The following is a 21,631-nucleotide window of genomic DNA, read 5'->3' as shown; positions in this document are numbered from 1 at the left end:
GCTCTCGGAATGTCGACCTGGCTTCAATTTCGTTTGAGAAATTATCTCGTTTCACTTTTCGTTTGCAGATACCTCCAGTATCCACTGTTCTTCGCAGTTGTGCAGGTTCGAGCCAAATTTATGCCGCTCAGCTGCTACGTCAGTGTTGATAAATACGCTGTCTTCACAGTATAGCGAACTGTATTACTGTTGAGTATGATGAAAAAATGACGTTTATCCTAAACTTCAACGCAGCAGTATTTGTGCTTTATGTGGTACCAAAAGACGATCTAAACCTTATCCAAAACATGAGAATAAAACCGCTATGCTGCACATAGATAATAAACACATACTGAGGTTTCGTATGTGGACGAGTATGTGGTCACTGCGTCACTCTCCCGGCCCTTAATTTTGATTTTCTCAATCCGAAGCCGCTATTTGTTCTTCAAGCTATTCCCCGGTTGTCCTCACAATGCGCAGTGGGCGGCATCCAAGGCCTCAAACCAAACTAAACCACTTGGTAGAACCGGGATGAACCCTCCCTCTCTGCGAGGCAATTACCTCCCGACCTCCAGATGACGATGTCGAACAGAATTTTGCAAATGGTGTTTACTTATTCAAATCTGACAGTGGCGTCTGACGTGTGACTTGACATTTTCATTAACTGATAGTCAAAGTTCCCTGTTAGTAATGAGGCATTCGTTTCTACACCAAAAATTTTTGTTTTAAAGCGTTGTTGCGCATCTTCGTCGAACACTAAAGCCTAAAAATATGATAAAGATTACAAATCAGTCTTTTGGCAGCGATGCTGATACCATTTTGCCATGAATGAAAGCGCTTACAGTATGGCACTGATGTAAATCATATAGAATATCTTTAACTGGTGTCTAGCAGACATGTGACCACTCTAAGCCCCATTTTGAGATATGCAGTGTACTTCAGAACCCATCTGAGTAAAGTTTATCATCATTATGTGGGTCTATTCCAGATATGGATAACGTGGAACTCGTATTTAGAGCAAACACTATAATAAAGATAATTTACTTCACTGATATAAGAAAGATTCTCAGTTGCTTTAACTGCATTCGAGGTACGTGAATTTGATCCATTTTTGGATAATTCCCCCAAAATAAATTCCCTTGGAGAGCCAGAATGAGGAGAAGGTAGTGTAAGTTCTGTCGGTATTTATGTAGCCATGATAGTTCATTCGAAGCGGTTGATTTTTCGTGTCTTAATTGTTTCATTTCAAGGTCTCATAAACAACTAACTACTCAGCTTCCCGTCGAATTTCGAGACTGATTCTGCTGCCCTGGACACAATGATTTTAGAATAAACATTAGATTTCCTTTCTACATTCCCATACAAGATTATTCAAGGAACTTAATGTAATTCGTCAGATGTGTAGGTAGTAAATAAATCCTGCATGGCAGCTGTAGGACTATATTCGTCCTGTAGAATTTGTTCACTATCTTCAAGACTAACTTCACAACACTCACTACGATAAGACAGACTAATTACTACGGTACGATCGCCTCCAGCGGGGCGGAGTGTCCAGCTTGATCGCAGTACGGTAGCAAGCACGATTTCTACCCACTCTCTGCCTCTTGTCTAGACAGTAGCGGCTAAGTTCCGTGAGACTCTGAAGGGCGGATTACTCTTACACTATTGTCAGGCGTAACGAATAGCTAGCAAAAGGCGTACGCAACGAGGTCTGCAGAGGCCATTCAGCACCTTTCACCTGGCCGGCTGATCAAACACCAGAAATGTCATGGCGGCCGCTGCGTTGGGCCAGCGCGGACCCTCTGGGAAGCGGGCCTCATCAGATAACATTGTTCCTGAGGATCCGACAGGCGGGGTTGCGCTGAGCAGCCGATCACTCGCGCGGGATGTTCCGCCACCGGGAGGATGCGACGCGAGCCAAAGGTCGGATCGCTTTCGCCCTGAGTCACCAGGCGTCGACAGTCACAATCACCGCCGCGGGTCGCGTCCCTTCGTGAGCAATGCGCCGCCAACCCAGCTCTGAGGCGGCCTACTTCCCGTGGAACACCGGAAACTCCTCCTCTTTGCTCATTGTCTCGATAGCCGTGCAGTCAGCGCGGTGGATTGCAAACCAAAGGGACCTGTGTTCGATTACCAGCGAAGTCGGAGATTTGTTCCCCTCCCGGACTGTGTGTTGTGTTGTCTTTACGTTCGTATCGTCCTAACTGACATAACACTATCCAGCTGGCTATATGGGCACATCCCGAAAGCCTATAAATTAAAAAAGAAGTACAGATTCTCAAATTGGTGGACGGTCAAATGCTTTTATACTGGCGGGTTATTAAATCGCAACATCAGAAACGATAACAATTGACGAAAATTTACTTACTGTGTCTGTACAGCAGAGCAGGAATAATATAATAGTAGGTGACCTGACAGTATGCAAGGGACGAAATTTAATAGACGGCGTTGTCTCCTCTGGTAGCAAAACAGCTACAACCTGAATGGGCATCGAGTCGAGCTGAGCTCGATGACGGAAACGGGAACGTCATTCCATGCTGCGTCATCTAAATTCCAGAGTTCATCAGTCATAGTGGATGGCGACTCGTGATCAGATGCTTTCAGTAAATGCGAGATCTCGAGAACGTGCTACTGACAGGGGCAACAGATGAACATCCTCTGCATCGAGGTAGGTGACGACGGCAGGATAGGGCACAGCTACCGACTTTAAAATGTCACGCCTGCTGTCCATATTAGTGGCTATAAGGACTGGATATGAACCTGTTGTATACCGAATAATACCCCATGCCATAACACTAGAGGCTGGGCCCGTATGACGGCGACGAATTTAATGTGGAAAGCTTCACTATCCCTGGAGCCCGCAAACACGAATACGTCCGGCGTGATGGCGTACCTGGAACTGAGTCTCGTCTGAAAAGACGACGTTGTGCCGCTCCTGTGTGCAGTGTTGTTGGGCTCACTATTATCGTCGCATCTCTCTCTGCTGTTGCTCCAAGGGATGCTGATTCAATTATCTCTGTACTGACAATCAGTAGCGCTGTAAATATCCTCGTACTGTCTGTGCGGATATCTGTCTTCCTGCAATCAAGCTCATTCCCTGGCTGAAAGTATGTGACGTGGCTGAACGGTCCTGCATATCTGACCGAACAATATGTTAGTCCTCTTGGGTGCTACTCCCCTATTCGCGCAGGACAGTTGAAATCCTGTATCTCGTTCAAAAACATCAGCCTCCAGAAACCATTGATTCCATATTCGAGTCTTGGGGTATCGACTAAGGTGAGCAGCAGTATCGCTATAAACCGCAGTCTCTTCACCACGATTTCGCCGCTGTTATAATTCCAGCATGTGGTGGTGGTAACGTTTCGTTATTATAAGGACAATATTCAAATGCGATTTCTGAATGAGATACCCGCTTCCTTGTCTTTCCTTAAATACAGAATACAGATTGTGCCATTCATACTTACCATTGATTGCTGAAGTGCTAATCTTTTGCATACGCATATTGAAGCATGTTGTACACTTCATCCTACTTTGACATTGTTCCATTCTGCCTTCATGGTACTGGAGTATTAATGGCTAGCTGGAAACGTGCTGTCAGTTACACGAAGTTTTACACTAATAAGCTCTTATTGTCAGACCCATCTTCGCTGATGATGCTCTGCTCTTCAGGAATATATCGTCGTTGAACGACCGTAGGGAAATGCGAACGATTTCTGCAACGTTTATTTTCCACATAACGAAAGAGAAACCTCCTTAAATTTGGATATACGCAAGGTAAAGCCTATAATAAAGACGAATAACCCGGTGTTACTCGATTCCAAGTATGGTTATGATGACCTGAAGCTCGCCACATGCTGTAAGTATTTAGGGGTAATGCTGAGAAGGGATATCATGTGGGTGGAAGAAGTAAATCACTACCAGAACATCAGAATGAAACACTCAGACTTGTTGGAAGGGTTTTCGGGAAAGCACACAGCATCTGTAAAAGATACACCATGTAAAAGATAGTGCGAGCAATTCCAGACAAGCATCCCAGCTTTGGAGAAGGTACGCACCACATAGGCATAAGAGTGGAAACTGAACGAATTCTGAGTCGCGCAGATAGCACCATAACGGGTCTGTCTCGGTTATACGAAAGAGTAACACAAAAACTCAGGGTATCTGGTATCTTAGGACGAAAGGCGACGTTTTTCTGATAGGTATATATAGGCGACCGGTATTCCAGCAATACTGGACGACAACTCTGCTCCTGTCATCGTATATCTTGCGTGGGGACCATGAGGATAAGAGAAGGAAAATGCTGCACTCACATAAGCATATACAGAGTTATTTTCACAATCTGTGATATAGTCACGAAAAAGTTTTAAGCGATACAGTAAAATATTTGTTTTATTATAATTCTTGTCTTGGTTCACAATGATTATTTGTAATCAGGTTATTAATTTCGGTCTGAGGATGGTTAGTATCGACCGAAATTAATAACCCGATAACAAATAAACATAGTGATCCAAGACTGGAATAATAATAAAACAAAAGCGACTTTTATGACTCGCTCAGTACGAGGAGTAAGGTAGAAATTCGTTGATATTGGTACGAGATACCTCTTGCCAGCCACTGTAAAGGGCATTAATGAATATACAGAAGTTCCTTGTTCTGGCCCAGACGGGCCAATTGGGACCGACCGATCGCCGTGTCTTCCTCTGCGGTATGGAAAGGCACTGGATCAGCGCACTGCCTCCTGGCTGTTCTCGACTTTCTTGACCATGGAGCAGCTACTTCTCAATCAAATAACTGCTCGGTTGGCCTCAAGAAACTGAGTGTAGTATAGGAACTTGAACCTGGTTCGTCCGTACAGCAGCCAATTACGCTGAGTACTGAACTTGGGTAGCGACCTTGGTAAATGTGGGGGATATGTTGTAAATAGCAGCGAATACTGACACTTGTGAAGGTATTCGATTTTAGCAGCTACAATGTTGCAGTGAACATAGATTTGCAAACGGAAAAGCGTGTTTACGAGCTACCACTGATTTCAGTACGATACACTGTCTTCGTTATTCGAAATATACGTATCTGAAAAGCGAACTTTTCGATGAAGTCCTCACTTGTCCCTTGGATCTAGCGTTGTGTGAGCTGAGGAGTCAACAAAATATTTTTGCATACGGAGGAGAAAGTTTGTGACTGAAATTTCGTAACAAGGTCCCCGCTGCAAAGGGGAACGCCTTTGATTTAATTATGTCCACCCGAAATCCTGTATCATGTACCTGACACGTTGTCCCCCTATTTCGCGATAATACAAAACGTGCTGCCCTTCTTTGAATTTTCTTGATGCACTCTGTTAATCCCATCTGGTAAGGATTCCACACCACGCATCAGTAATCCAAGAGGACGGAAAAGCGTATGTAGGCAGCCTCTTTAGTAGATCTGTTCCATTTTCTAAGTGTTCTGCCAATAAAACTCAGTCTTCGGTTCGCCTCAACCCCCACTCCCCGCCCACACACAAACAAAAAATTTTCTGTGTTCTTTCCAATTAAAGTTGTTCGTAATTGTAATTCCTAGGTATTTCGTTTAATTTACAGCCTTCGGCTTTGATTGATTTATCGTGTAACTGAAGTTTAACGGATTCCTTTTAGCACTCATGTGGATGACCTCACACTTGCGTATCTTCGCACCATATGAATATCTTATCTAAGGCTTTTTGCAATTGGTTTTCATCTTCTGGCGCTTTACTAGACGATGAACCACAGTTTCTTCCGCAAACAACGTAGGACGGCTGCTCAGATTGTTGCCTAAATCGTTTATATACAGGGTTTTACAAAAAGGTACGGCCAAACTTTCAGGAAATATTCCTCACACACAAATAAAGAAAAGATGTTACGTTGACATGTGTCTGGAAACGCTTACTTTCCATGTGAGAGCTCATTTTAGTTTCGTTAGTATGTACTGATCAAATTGTAAATTTTCACAATCAACATAAGTGGGCTGACGAGAATCCCCACGCAATTGTGCAATCACGTCCTCAACACAGATTTTCTGTGAACGTTTGGGCAGGCATTGTTGGTGATGTCTCGATTGGGCCCCATGTTCTTCCACCTGCGCTCAATGGAGCACGTTATCACGATTTCGTACGGGATACTCTACCTGTGCTGCTAGAACATGTGCCTTTACAAGTACGACACAACATGTGGTTCATGCACGATGGAGCTCCTGCACATTTCAGTCGAAGTGTTCGTACGCTTCTCAACAACAGATTCGGTGACCGATGTATTGGTAGACGCGGACCAATTCCGTGGCCTCCACGCTCTCCTGACCTCAACCCTCTCGACTTTCACTTATGGGGGCATTTGAAAGCTCTTGTCTACGCAACCCCGATACCAAATGTAGAGACTCTTCGTGCTCGTATTGTGGACGGCTGTGATACAATACGCCATTCTCCAGGGCTGCATCAGCGCATCAGGGATTCCATGCGACGGAGGGTGGATGCAAGTATCCTCGCTAACGGAGGACATTTTGAACATTTCCTGTAACAAAGTGTTTGAACCCACGCTGGTACGTTCTGTTGCTGTGTGTTTCCATTCCATAATCAATGTGATTTGAAGAGAAGTAATAGAATGAACTCTAACATGGAAAGTAAGCGTTTCCGGACAGATGTCCACATAACATATTTTCTTTCTTTGTGTGTGAGGAATGTTTCCTGAAAGTTTTGCCGTACCTTTTTGTAACACCCTTTAGATGAGGAACAGCAGAGGGCCTCTAACATTATGCTGGGGAACACCAGAAATCACTTCTGTTTTACTCGATCACTTTCAGTCAGTTACTACGAACTGTGACCTCTCTTACAGAAAATCACGAATCCATTCGCATAACTGAGACAGTATTCCCCCTAAGCAAGCAATTTGATTACAAGCTCCTTGTGACGTACGGTGTTAAAAGCCTTCTGGAAATCCAGAAATACGGAATCAGTTTCAAATTCTTTGTCTATACGACTCGACACTTTGTGTGAGTAAAGACGTAGTTGTGTTTAGTAAATCCGTGTTGACTATGTGTCAATATGCCGTTCTCTTCGAGTTAATTCATATGTTCTAACACAATATAGGTCCAGAATGAGATTTTCACTCTGCAGCAGAATGTGCGCTGATATGAAACTTCCTAGCAGATCAAAACTGTGTGCCGGACCGAGACTCGAACTCGGGACCTTTGCCTTTCGCGGGCAAGTGCTCTACAAACTGAGCTACCCAAGCACGACTGACGTCCCGTCCTCACAGCTCTACTTCTTCCAGTACCTCGTCTCCTACCTTCCAAACTTTACAGTGGTCCTCAGATTTCTTTACGTACTACACAAATACGTAATAAAAATGGGGTTTCTATGTAAAAAAAAAAAAACGCAATTGATATCCGTTTGACCTATGGCAGCGCCATCTAGCGAGCCAACCATAGCGCCATCTGGTTTCCCCCTTCAAGCTAGACGAGTTTCGTTCTTTGTAGTTTTTTCGTTTGATACTTATTTCGTGAGATATTTAGCCCGGTCACGAACAATGGACCACCCTGTATGGTTGTTGAGCAGCATTAGCATACTCTGAAAGGAACCTAATTGGTGTGCAATATGTGCTGGAAGACACGCTTTTACTAGTGATTTGAGTTTCTTCACTATTCCGAGGATATCTAATTCTAAGTTGCTCATACTGGTTGCTGCTCTTGAGGTTCAGTAGCCGTTAGCAACCGCTGTGCTTGGTACGTTGCAGCCGCAGCCGTACAACTTCCAGTACGAGGTTCGCGACCCGGAGAGCGGCAACGACTACAGCCAGCAGGAGAGCAGCGACGGGCAGACGGTGACGGGCCAGTTCCAGGTGCTGCTGCCCGACGGCCGCAACCAGATCGTGCGCTACTCTGCCAGCGACGCCACCGGCTTCGTGGCCGACGTGCAGTACGACGGCGGCAGCCCCGGCGGCGCCTCCCTCGGGGGCGGCCAGCGGCCCGGAGGCGGCGCCGGCCCCCAGGCCCCCGGAGGCGTCTACCTGCCCCCCGGTCGCAAGTAGGCCGACCCGCCGCTCCGCTCACCGCCTAGCGCTGTGACACGCGCCGTCGCAGCCTCTCCCGCCACGGCCAGTCTCGATACGCCTATGTACCAGGCAACTCAGTGTCGTCCCGTCCAGTTTGTGCTTAATGTCTACGGCAATACTTCGCTATAGCTCGCATTTGTATGTATTACTTAGTACAAACACCTCTTCTCAGTAAATCCCTGCCCTTCTCTAATGTCTGTCTGTAACGAGTGATTGGGGCAGATAAGGTATCTGTGGAGAGATTGAGTTTGTGTTTGTATTTAAAGGCAGGGTGCTGGAGGTAATATATGTTTTCTAGTAAATAAATGAGCAGAAAGTGCTGCAAACAGTTTGTTGAATTTCTTTGATTTATATATTCACACTTCACCGTTTCCACATTTCCCTCAACAACTGCATGCCAGTTATAATGAATACCATGAGGTGACAAAATTGCAGAAGTGTTGCCGCTGCCGGATTTTGTGCACGAACTGATCTCTCGATTATGTCCCTTAAATATTCTATGAGATACGTGACGTGCGAATTGTGCAGAAGGTTCTTCAAACCAATACCGCAGAATTGTGGCCTCGTGATATGGTGCATTGTCATCCATAAAAATTTCATGGCTGTAACTCCAAGTAGCCTAAAATGTAGAGGACCCAGTACGGCAAGAAAGGAAGAATAAATTGACTGTTGGTGTTAATAACGATCATCCTCCTTTACCTCGTCTGCATTACTGCAGATGACGTGTCACTGAGCACATTTGTTCTGTGCATGCAGTACACGTGAGGCGCCTAGTTGTTTCCACTGCACTGTGTGGAATACGAAGGTTCTGTTATAGTTCACTAACCTGCTGTCTTTAACTTGATGTCCCCAGAGCAGAAAACAGCACGCAGGTTGTAGGTTCAGTATCTTGAGGCTGAAACTGACTTTTAGCGAGGTTCTGTTCTGAAATAATGTATCACTTCTTTGGGATGCCACTCGCGTATTTTAATATAGCCACACGAGAAGACACATTATCTTAATACAACACCTTCTGATACAGCAAAGTACATGATGAAACACAATGTTGACGAAAATGTATCTTTACACTATTTGTGGCGCGTATCTGTGCCTCATGACTACCGGAGTGAATCTTTTTTTACTGAATACTGGCAAACACATCCTGCCACGGACAACATGACTGTACATCTTGACTGCCTAATTCAGAGTGACGAACAGGAACTTCATTAAAAATTGGAAACACATCCTACGACAGACAACATGTCTGTTCTTCTCGACTGCCTAATCCAGAGTGACGAACAGAAACTAAAATAAAAATTGGAAACACATCCTACGACAGACAGCGTGTCTGTTCTTCTCGACTGCCTAATCCAGAGTGACGAAAAGCCCGAAACACTTCGCGCGCCATTCCAGAAAAGGAGTGACCCGAACGCTTCCGAAGTGCTTCGTCTGCAATTTCGTCAGTCTTCTGTTTTTCATTTAAATGGTTTTTAATAATTCTAAAATGACTGATTGATAGTCAGCTGTTGAGAGATTTTTATATTAAAAAGTGAAGTCATTCCAATGAGTAGTTTAACTAATAATAATAACTATACTTTAACATTTTGGCGCCCTTGCTCTGGACATAGCAGCCAATCACGGAGCAGTAGCATTATGCAGGCAGTATTTCTCACGGGAATGCTACCGAATCTAACATCTGTCACAGGTACCTCACACCACATTTCGTCATCTATATACTTCTTGCATCTCCATTGCTCTGGGAACAGCTTCTTGGAACCTAGTATAATGCCTGACTAAGCCAGAAATATTACACCAGTCCATTTCATGTAAACACAGCCCACACCAATATGTAGCCACCACCAGCTCGCACAGTGCCTTGTTGACAATTTAAGTCCATGGCTTCGTGGGGTCTGCGCCACACTCTAAGAAGACCATCACCTCTTACCAACTGAAATCGGGATTCACCTGACCAGGTCACGGTTATCCAGTCGTCTAGGGTTCAAACGGTGTGATCACGAGCCTAGGAGAGACAGTGCAGGCGATGTCATGCTGTTATCAAGGGCTCTTAGAGTCGGTGGTCTGCTACCATAGCCCATTAACGCCAGATTTCGTCGTACTGTCCTAAAGTCTATGTTCGTCGTACGTCTCACATTGATTTCTGCGGAGTGTTGCTTGTGTGTTAGCACTGACAACTCTACGCAAAAGCCGCTGATCTCGGTCGTTAAGTGAAGGCCGTCGGCCACTGCGTTGTCCGTGGTGAGAGGCAATGCCTGAAACGTCGTATTCTCAGCACACCCTTGACACTGTGGATCACGGAATATTGAATTTTCTAACGAATTCCGACATGAAATATCCCACGCGTGTAGCTCCAACTACAATTCGGCGTTCGAAGTCTGTTAATTCCCAAACCCTTTCACATGAATCACGTGAGTCAAAATGACAGCTCTGCAAAAGCACTACACTTTTATACCTTGTGTACGCATTACTACCGCCATCTGTATATGTGCGTCTCACTATCCCTTGAATTCTGTCACTCAGTGTACATGCAAATCTTAGCTGTTGGCGAAGGGCATAGCACTTGCAAAGTGTTGCCAAAAATATAAATCTTGGTTTAGCTTGTCTAATCGAAGTGTGTTTCTGACAACGTGTCATAATGTTTCTGTTTTCTTCTTTCTATTTTGTTATAATAGAACATACGGCACTCGGTATTATTCTCTTTTGTGGAAGTGGAATACAAATTTATAATAACATAATTTAATTGCAGGGTATAAACATTACTATACTTCCCTACAGGAATCACGTAGCTGTACAAGGACAGGGCTGACCAAAATATTGCAGTACGTTTATAAAATTCTTACGATACCAGGTCTATGTTCTAGTGATGGGAAAACAGAATTTCTGGCTATAAGTAAGAACAAGCTAACCTTTAAGAGACATGACCAGTTCAAATGTGAAGACACTGTATACCCATTCAAAAGGACGATGGTTCAATTGCAGCTATAGTTGCTCTAAGATAGAAATAGACGAAAGCTGGAGCTCCCAAACTACTGAATTCATCTAATGCTAAAAGAAAAAAAATAACAAAGAAGGTAACACGTGCATGAATAAAAAATAAAACAGCATACTATGGAAATAAGTAGTGCCCATAGGGTTTTACATAGGCATGCTTTATTTACTTTTGTAAGGGAGACGGGACATTAGTACACACTAGACTCTCACTTCGATTGACTGGTCCTTTAGATTGAGGAATTGAATGAATTTCCTATGGGCAAGTGACACTACAGCGCCTATAAAAGACATATCGAGTAGCCGTTGCTTGATGTGAGATCAGTGGTCTCTCCTCAGTTCATTAGCCGGCCGGGGTAGCCGAGCGGCTCTAGGCGCTTCAGTCTGGAACCGCGTGACCGCTACGGTCGCAGGTTCGAATCCTGCCTCGGGCATGGATGTGTGTGATGTCCTTAGGTTAGTTAGGTTTAAGTAGTTCTAAGTTCTGGGGGACTGATGACCTCAGATGTTAAGTCCCATAGTACTCAGAGCCATTTGAGCCACCAGTTCATTAATCGTTGCTGTGTTGTAACATCCACTGTCTGAAAAAACAGAGAAGACATTGTTGAATGTCAGTGTAACTTTGTACACGCTCGCACCATCGACAGATATGCGAATCATTAGATTTGAAATTCTCTGTGATGGGTAGAACGGCCACCAGACTTCATTAGTGTTGTCTCCAGGAGTGGTAGGGTATATAAGGGGCTTGTGTAGCGTCAGATGTTGAGTAATGACTGCGCACCACAGAGAGTTCCCACGTACTCGCGTGAGACAGCGTTTTCAGCACCTCACAGACTTTGAAAGGGGCTTCATTGGAGGTCTATTTGGCTGGCTTGTCGAACTGCCCAGTATCCAAATTTAAGGGGCTTTCGGATGTGACAGTGGCCCGATGTGGGACCGCGTGGGATTATGAGGGCAGGTATACTCGTCGTCATGATCCGGTCGACAATGTCTAACCACCAACACGGTCATCGTACTGTGCATAAAGCACATTGATAACCCCTTCACATCTGCGCTTGCCATCCGAGAACAACTAATGGACTTTCTGTCACATTCGTAGGTCATCCAACGCTGTTGTTCGGGGACTCGTAGCAGCCGGACTGGAGAATTATCATCCCATAAACAGGCTGCCGTTAACACCACAACAGCGACGGCTGTGTTGCGATGGTGCCATGACTAGGAAGCAGGGACTGCTGATGAATGGCGCCTTCTGTGTTCAGCGATGCAGTGCTCCGAGTAGCCATCGTCGGCGAGTATCGTTGCGAAATGGGAAGGGGTCCTGTTCTTACGGTATTTGGAAGGCTCACAGCGATGTTAATCCGGGCGCCACAGCGTGAAAATCCATCGGGTGACACTTCAGATCACGGCCGGCAGTGACTGAAAGAATTTTGTCACTGCAACGGGACGTCACTGACATACTATGTCCTCGTGTGCTACCTCTCATGTCACAGTACCCTGGTGCCATTTTTCGACAGGTCAGTGCTCGTTCACACATGGCACGTCTCTCTATGAACTACGGGCGTGATGTTGAGTTAGTCCTGCGGCCAGAAAATTCTCTAGATCTCAATTATTCAAATGACGGTCAGAATCGGGTTATTTATTTTGCTGCCAACCGGTTTCAACCCGCGATGGGGTCATCTTCAAGGCAATTTACACCATTTGGTCGCTCTTTGGAGTCGTCACCCAGCCTGTGCACGCTTGGTAACTCCACACAACTATATTATCTAGATCTGTTCCCCTTTGAACATGCGTGGGACCAGTTCGGATGTCTTAGTGCATCTAAGATACATTATGTGAACAAAAGTATCCGGACATCCCCAAAAACATACGTTTTTCATATTAAGTGCATTGTTCAGCCACCTACTGATACTCCATATTAGCTACCTCAGTAGTCATTAGACATCGTGAGAGAGCAGAATGGGGCGCTCCGCGGAACTCACGGACTTCGAACGTGGTCAGGTGATCGGATGTCACTTGTGTGATACGTGTGTAGGTGAGATTTCCACATTCATAAACATCCCTAGGTCCACTGTTTTCGAGCTGATAGTGAAGTGGAAACGTAAAGGGACATCTACAGCACAAAACCGTACAGGCCGACCTCGTCTGTTGACTGACAGAGACCTCCCACAGTTGAAGAGGTTCCAGACCTTCACAGAGGAATTCCAGACTGCATCAGGATCCACTGCAAGTAATATGACAGTTAAGCAGGAGGTGATAAAACTTGGATTTCATGGTCGAGCGGCTGCTCATAAGCAACACATCACACCGGTAAATGCCAAACGACTCCTTGCTTGGTGTAAGGAGCGCAAACATTGGACGAATGAACAGTGGAAAAACGTTGTGTGTAGTGACGAATCACTGTACAGAATGAGAGGATCCAGTGGCCGGATTGGGTATGGCGAATGTACGGTGAACGTCATCTGCCAGCGTGTGTAGTGCCAACAGTAAAATTCGGAGGCGTTGGTGTTATGGTGTGGTCGTGTTTTTCATGGAAGGGGATTACACCCCTTGTTGTTTTGCGCGGTAGTCAATTTGGGGATGAGGATTGCATCTTTGAACCGATCTAGCACCTGTTCATAATGCACGGCCCGTGGCGGAGTCGTTACACGATAATAACAACCCTGTAATGGACTGGCCTGCACAGAGTGCTGGCGTGAATCCTATACAATACTTTTGGGATGTTTTGGAACGCCGACTTGGCGCCAGGCCTCACCGACCGACATAGGTACCTCTCCTCAGTACGGCACTCCGTGAATAATGGCCTGCCAGTCCCCAAGAAACCTTCCAGCACCTGACTGTACGTATGCCTGCGAGAATGGAAGCTGTCATCAGAGCTAAGGGTGGGACAACACCCATATTGAATTCCAGCATTACCGATGGAGGACGCCACGAACTTGTAAATCTTTTTCAGGCAGGTACCCGGATACTTTTGATCACATAGTGTATCAAGGACCAATTACAAGAGTTATAGGCCAGCTAGAACCAACGGAGGATACAACGGCTTTATGACGCCCTTCCCAACCAACTCAGGGAATGCCAGAGAGTGTGCAGTGTTACTCTACTTAATGAACTCATACCGTCAAGCCCTTGGTAAATTTGAATTGTTTTTGTAATCATTCAAATGGCATCACGTATACTCTCAATCCGCGAAATTTCATTTTGTTTACGTCTCCCCATCTGGGTGCTTCGCTGTTTTCTTCAGGCTCTGTACTTGTCTGTATATATGGGTAGATACGATATTTACACAAAATTTCCACGAGACTTGATGAATTAAACGAAACTGTACTGCACAACGACTCATGTTTTTCTGAGGATGGCTACCAGTCTTATGGAACCGATAGTGATGCACTTCAACAATTTATACTCATGAGAAGCGGAATTAGAAGCAGCTATAGTGTTGGCCACAGAGCGCTCTTTCCGCAGCGGCGATTAGAACAATTCGGCTTGTTAGGTGACTGGGATACCATCGTAACCTGCACTACCCGATAGCGTGACAATAGAGCGAAGTGAAACACTCGCTCGATACGGTTCAGATCATGGATGGCAGATGCATAGTATATTCGTAAGTTGAGTAGGCGTTGGATTTTCCAAGTGCTACCGCGTCGAAGCGGTACCGCGAGCACCTCGGTTCAAAGAAACGGGATGCCACCAGGAGAAAATGCCGTTTTTAACGCGCTGATGACAGTAGTCTTCAACTGTCGCGGATCGTAACAGCGCGTAGAAGGGTTACAGAACAACAAAAAACAAATAAATTGACATCCAGAACCACCTCCTCGTCATGGGAAACAGAGGCAATTACCACACACTAAAACTTTTGTTCAGTGTACCAAAAGACACAGACATTTGGATAGGAACGGGGATACCCTCACTGAATGCTCAAAGCATATAAAGAGGTCTCAATAGACGAAGTTGGCACACGCCGATACTTATTGAACTCAAGAAAACCTTGTGTAAACCACACGCACATGCCGCTACCTGGACAGCACAGCCTGATGTGTAGTGCACCACTGACCCACTTATGTTTGATCCTGAAGACCTCGACTACTATGATGTCGCAGCACTGCTTGTCACACATTCTTTGAAGTGTTTGGTTTTCATCCATTCACAGTACAGAAACATCACGCACAAAAATCTCAGGGAAAAGGTAACAAACGATCTGCATAAAAAATATATACGTATGACAATCTCTCATTTACTTCCTATAGCATACTTTGATCTTTACTTCGTGTACTGTATCAGTCTACATTGTCTCTGAGCAGGCTTAATTCCAACCATGCATTTAGAATGACGAGTCTGATTAGATCACCCAAATACTTACATTGTATTTGTGAGAAAATAGAACGCCCAAAGGTGTCCTTATCATTTTATTTATTTCGTTGCAACCAGTTTCGGCGTTTCAATCCATTTGTTTGCCCTGAGTTCTAGCTATAAATTACCACATGAAACAATAACATCCATTTCACGTGCTCCAAGTTACCCATGGTTTTCCTAGAGGAATGAAATTTAAAGCATTGTCGGATAGAAATCTGAGAGTAAAATGGAGGAAAAAACCCACTATCAGGCCCTGAAGACCACGCGCTGGTCAACCAACCGCCACGTCATTCTCAGTCACACATCATCGGACGCTGCATGGTGTTGGGATCAGCACACCACACTCCCGATCGATGTCGACGTTTCGACCTTGGAGCCGCGTTCTCATAATCACGTAGCTTCTCAACTGGCATCACGAGGCTGAGTGCACCCTGGTCCAGTCCTCTCGCCATAGAAAAATCCTTAGCAATTCCAGGAATCGAACCCAATCCCCCTGCATTAGCGTTTGTCTCACTGACCTTTAGATTACAGAGTTTGACGAGAGTGACATCGGTTACTTTTAAGTTAGATCAATTCTGCAAAACTGCTCATTCAGTCGCTTCAGACCCATGGTACCCACGTTTCTAACACTGAGTACTAGTTTATAGTGGAATGCCGACGTTTAAGTACCTATTTCCACGTGGTTGCCAGCGTCGGGCTGAGGTACTATTCATGGAAATATGAGATTAGTACTATTTTGAAATCAAACATTCAGTTGTGTGTGCTGCACTCTTTTTCTCACACTACAAAAATCATCCCATAAAAATTAGCTTTTTCCAAATGTGTAAAACCGTTCCTATGTGCAACATGGTCCCATACCAAGGAACAAATATTCTGTTCAAATTTATAAGTGTTGCAATCGAGAAACATCTTGTCATAACTATATTTAATAGTCTACATGCTACATTAATTGCTACACATGAAAAATGAGCAAATGACATCACATTAAGATTGGAAGAGCTTTCCTTTCAAAATGCTGTAGGCGAATATGACTGCTTTTACAAAGCGCTATGAAGTACAAAAGAAAGAATAATAAAGTTCGCTCTGCAGTTTGGTTTCAATTCATATTCTAGCGTTGGCAACGAAATACAAAACACGTGAAGGATACCACGCATATGACCTGTGTTGCATTGATACAAACTAGACTTCCGCCAGAGCACAAAGACGAGTGGACTCAATTACCATTTAAATTTATGGCACTTTCTATGATAAATTTGAACAAAGCACTTCTACAGAAGTTAAAGTTAGTCTAAAAACTGAGTCACATGGTGGCACACAAGGGTACACGAGCAACAAAAATACAAAAATAAAATAATAAAATAAAAATTTGTCTTCTTGACAAAATGAAGAGGTGGGTTAATACATGTTCATTCCCGGCACATGCAATTGACAGCAGAGTGCATGGAACTCAAAGCAATGCTTGCACTTACCAGAGCCACACGGTAATTCCCAATAACCATGTGAGTGACTCGGTACATGATCCACACCAGCTAACCGCCTCCGGAACCACGCTGCTGCTACGGTCGCAGGTTCGAATCCTGCCTCGGGCATGGATGTGTGTGATGTCTTTAGGGTAGTTAGGTTTAAGTGGTTTTAAGTCTAGGGGACTGATGATCTCAGATGTTAAGTCCCATAGTGCTTAGAGACATTTGAATTTTTCACTCGCTCAGCCCGACGTGAACAACTACCATTGGCTTGCTGTACTCGCACTCATATGGCGACTCACTTCCTGGAGCCTAGAAGAGCCATTATTTCTTGACTACTCACTGGCTGGACGAAGACTGCCCTACCACACATCCCAGAGCTCTCCACACATGCCCTCTATGACCACCAATGTGGCATTTACTCAAACATATCGACTACTGACGGCAACGAAAATCGATAGGAGCCTGCAAGACTAATCTTACTCGTCTGTGAGTTCGAGAAATTCCACCTCCTTGGGGAAGGTTTTGCAAACACCTGTAGTTGGATGCCACCTTTCACCTGAATGACCTGCGCCCTTGATGTCTGGACCATAACGAAACTGCAGACAAAGACAATGACTGCGTTCGGTACTTTTCTCACCTCGCAAGCTCCCGCAAAACGGGGTGACAACTTTCCCGAAATGGCACAATCACCTTGCCCTCATACACCGAAGTTACGGATGAAGACTTGACCATTAACCTTTATCTTAAATGCACGCGACCCTTTTATAACGCTGTGCCCATATCTGGTGTGCAAGATTATTATTGGTCTTGGTTCATCTCCAATTTTGTTCGATAATTTGAGAAGTGATTTCGTCTGGAAGATCACTCATAGACCACAAACTGGTAAAGGAATAATTGAGCAGTTAGCTGAAAACCAAGGTTGCAAGCATTGCCCTAATGACTTCATGATGGGCTGAGCCAAGCAACAGTTTCAAGCAGGGAGTGGATATATCCCTTTCGTTCAAATCGCAGATTTGAGGTTAAATTTGATCCTCTCCACAAATGATGGTTGGGTATGATATGGACTCGTCACGAAATGTCTCACCGCGGTTTCAGAACAGAACCTCATGAAGTGTTTGAATAAAAATGAGGGAAAATTCTGGGATGGCCAAAGGTGTAAACGTTTTTAGATAAATAGCAGGTTGTTAAAGCGCCAGTGATTGAGCAATTGAGAATGAGCCACAATCACCTGGAAAAGGCCCCACAGCAACGAAAATATGGCGGCTCCCATTTCGGGTCCATGGCAACGACCCAATGTATCCAGCAAATAACTTCTCCATGGGACAACTGTAAAGCATAGACTGAAGAAGCTCTTTCCAATAGTTAAGATCTCACTAATCAGTCTTGCACTTCCCACACTCCCACAATAAACTGTGGATGTTCATTCATAAGGTCACCATGTCAGGTGCTCTTTGACCTTCACTGTTATTTTATGGATATCTCCAATTAACGACTGATGAAAACATCGAAAGATCACAGTAACAAACTCCCCAGGTAAACAAATCTCAAACTTCTTGTTAATCCTGGTCACACAGGCCTTTATTTAAACTATACCCTGGCACCTGCTCTATGGCAAGGAGTTTTGTTTGACCTAGTGTATTAAAGGATCCTGGCTCTGTTTCTCTTTCATATTATCAGAAAGTTGGGAGTCCTCTGCTAACATGGCCGAAATCAAACCTGTATCTTCAATCCCATCATTCCCCCGGAATTCATTATCACCCTCATCAAACATGCAGCAAAGTACATCAGCTATTTGTTTTTCTGAATGCTTAATGTACTTCGATGAATACAAAATGAAAGGATGTGTATGGCCCACTGAGGAATTCTTCCTGTTTTTCAAGGATGGCCGAGAGCCTAGCTTAAGGCCTAATTGTTGGCCTCAATTGTGAACTGGCGCCAATCAAATTAGAACTGAAACTTTTCCATCACCAGCACCATCCATTCATAGACTGAGTACTTAACCTCAGCAGGGGGAAAGGCTCCTAGAGGCGTAAGCCACCAGCTGACGATCACAATCTTTGTCTTGCAAGAGCAGCAGCAGTAGTAATTCCAGAATTCAAAACGACTGTTTGTACGCCGAAAGGGTGCTCGAAATCTGGGATGGCCAAAACGGGTGGATTATTGAGGGCCATATTAATGGCGTCAAAAGAGCACTGGTGACTTACTCCCCACTGAAAAGTGAAAAGTTTCACCCTCTTTACGTAAATTATTCAATGGGGTGGCCAGCTGGGCAAAATTAGGGACGATCTTCCAGAAGAAGTTCGCCATATCCACAAAACAGGTGACTCTGTTCTTATTCTTTGGAGGAGGAATCTATGCAAATCGTGCATTATTTCTTGATCTATTGTAATAGCGTCGGCAGATGCCAACTATCTCCAAAAAAGAAATTTATTTGCGGGTAAGACTAATCTTGGATGACGTAACAGTTAAATCAGTGGCATGGAGGCAGATCAGGATCTGATTCAGATGTTGTATGTGGTCTTGGAATGTCCCGCTGTAGACAGTCGCATCGTCTAAGTATCTGTGTACAGCTTTAAAATTTACATCGCCCAATATTACGCCTACAAGACCTGACAAAACAGCTTCCCGAAAACAACTCTATAAACTCATAGAGATTTTAGACGGCGCAAAATGTGGTTATGCGTTTGGAATCTTTGGTAAGCAGGATTTGATGAAATGCCCTGTTTAGATCTAAGACAGTGAACCAGCTTTCATCAGCAAATCAAGTAAAAAAAAATTGCTTAGGTCCGCTGGTGGCAATGACTCTAAACTCACCTTCTGATTAAGAGCTCTACAGTCCACAACCAGATGATAAAGCGTCCCCCACCGTTTGGGGACTAAAGACATCGCTAGGCCCATGGGGAAGTGGACGGTCATATAACATCATCACGGAGCATGTGTTAGCCACAAATTGCCGCAAGGATATTGTCTTAGGATATGACAGCCTCTACAGTTATTGTCAGACAGAAATATCGTGGTCAGCCCTATTTTATATTTAATCTGTTCATAACCCCGAATATGTCAGTTAAGACAACTGGGATTGACCGAGCACCTCTAACAATCGCTTAGCTTCAGTTATACCCAAGTGAATTACTTCAAACCCAATATCTAGCAACACAGGACTGTTGACTCTTTACACCCACTGACAGAAACATAAATGAAACTCCCTATCAGGACAAAATTTAAAGGAAAAACATCTAGTAGCATAATTCAGAACCAGTCCCATTCGTTGGAGACGGTCACATCCTAAAACCAGATTGACATTTATGTCCTTAACTACAATCGCCTCTGTTGTCTGTGAAAAATCTTGAACTCCAACACTCCTTCACAAAAAGCCCACTGAAGGCAGCACCTGACCACTGGCAGTATGAATCTCTGGGCTGTAGCTCGTAATGAAATTAGCTTGCATACAGCACAGTACAGCAAATACCAATCGTGATAAAAAAATGACAGGCTCTTTCCAGAATGAAGAACATGAAGGTTTGCGATTTAACTCTGCACAAAGGGAAGAAAAGGACTTATTCATTAGTGTCCTAATGCATTTACATTGCTTTTGTGGTAACGGAGCCTTGCGTATTTCACGTTACTCTGGTGTCAGCTGTTTGGATGCCCCTCTCCTTACTGGATATTGACATACAAAACGCCCTGGCTTCCCACACTGGAAACAACTCCTCTCACTGAAAGGCTCAGAACCCATTTCCTTATTATCTTGCTGTTTACCATCTCCTGTAGCAAGAACGTTTTTTGCCAAGTTACGCTTCTCATTTACATTCTGTATAACCTAAATATTAGAGACCAATCTATCTAATTCCAGAATCGTGATGAGTTTCTGAAAAAAACGTCACACATGAGCGATCAACTGGCTTCATTACTTCTAAAATATTGCCCGCTGCTTCACCCTCAACTACTTGCAAATTTAAGACGGAGATAGCAACGCGAATTTCCTGAGTATGTTGCTCAAGGGGCTTGTAGCAGGACTGAACAGGCAAAAGATACTTGTTCGTAAGCTCACAGCTAATTCTTTGCGTCAATTTTCACTGAACTTTTCTCTTAGGTTCCACAACGAGCAATATCTCCGTCATACCCTTACATAATGACTCCTGATTTAAAGGGAAAAGTAGCTGAAGGATCACATGATGCGAAATTCCAAATGCATCAGCGTGAAACTAGAAGCGGACAGTTATCCATAAAATCTCCACCACTTGTCCAAGATCGCTCACCAACAGAATCGCAGTTCTTTGATGCAAGTGTATAATGGGGTTAGGAAATCTAGCGAATGACTGTATGAAAACTTGATTCTTTCACCTCTATCAGAATGGCACTAACCTACTGATCTATCATCTCGTTATTGGCCCAACCCAATATGTTAAGCATAATTTGTAATTCGATGGCTTACATCAATAATTGCTTAATACCACAACTCTGTTCCTTGACAGGCTAAACTTGCTTTAAATCCAGCAAGTAGTTCACCCAGTGATTAATTTAAGCTTGAACTCTATATGCTTGATTACTGGTAGAATTACTGGCTTTCAAGATGGGGAAAGTTCTTAAGTACACCAGAGGGAGCTACAGTGTAAATGTTGAGAGCTGGACCTACCTCGCCAACGTTGTCGAATTCCTTCTTTTCAAGGCATGCTATGCCAATGCCACCCAGAGAGAAGGCCTGTGCACTGAGCAGCTCACATATCAATAGTAGTCTTACAAGTCTTGTAAATCCAAGAACGGTTTCTACTGGCAGTCATTTCTAGAAACGGT

The 21,631-nt window shown here is 44.3% G+C and overlaps 1 protein-coding gene across 4 annotated transcripts in view; it reads left to right on the top strand.

Annotated features, from left to right (window-relative positions):
- LOC126483880 (ctenidin-1-like) overlaps window positions 1-21,631 on the top strand; it is a 616,668-nt gene that overhangs the window by 429,210 nt on the left and 165,827 nt on the right. Inside the window, exon 4 of one of the 4 annotated variants that reach the window (XM_050107134.1) lies at window positions 7,824-8,310. The exons of 2 other annotated variants lie outside the window; for them this stretch is intronic. In XM_050107134.1, coding sequence (XP_049963091.1) covers window positions 7,824-8,012 — 189 coding nt within the window. In that variant the 3' untranslated portion in view covers window positions 8,013-8,310. Of the gene's footprint in view, window positions 1-7,718; window positions 8,311-21,631 lie in introns of those variants that run through there. One more of the 4 variants, XM_050107133.1, reaches the window with a different exon arrangement.

Source organism: Schistocerca serialis, chromosome 6, assembly GCF_023864345.2.
Source record: "Schistocerca serialis cubense isolate TAMUIC-IGC-003099 chromosome 6, iqSchSeri2.2, whole genome shotgun sequence".
In the NCBI taxonomy this organism is placed as follows: domain Eukaryota; kingdom Metazoa; phylum Arthropoda; class Insecta; order Orthoptera; family Acrididae; genus Schistocerca; species Schistocerca serialis.
The sequence above is the reverse complement of the archived record's forward strand: the minus strand, read 5'-3'. Positions and strand labels throughout refer to the sequence as shown.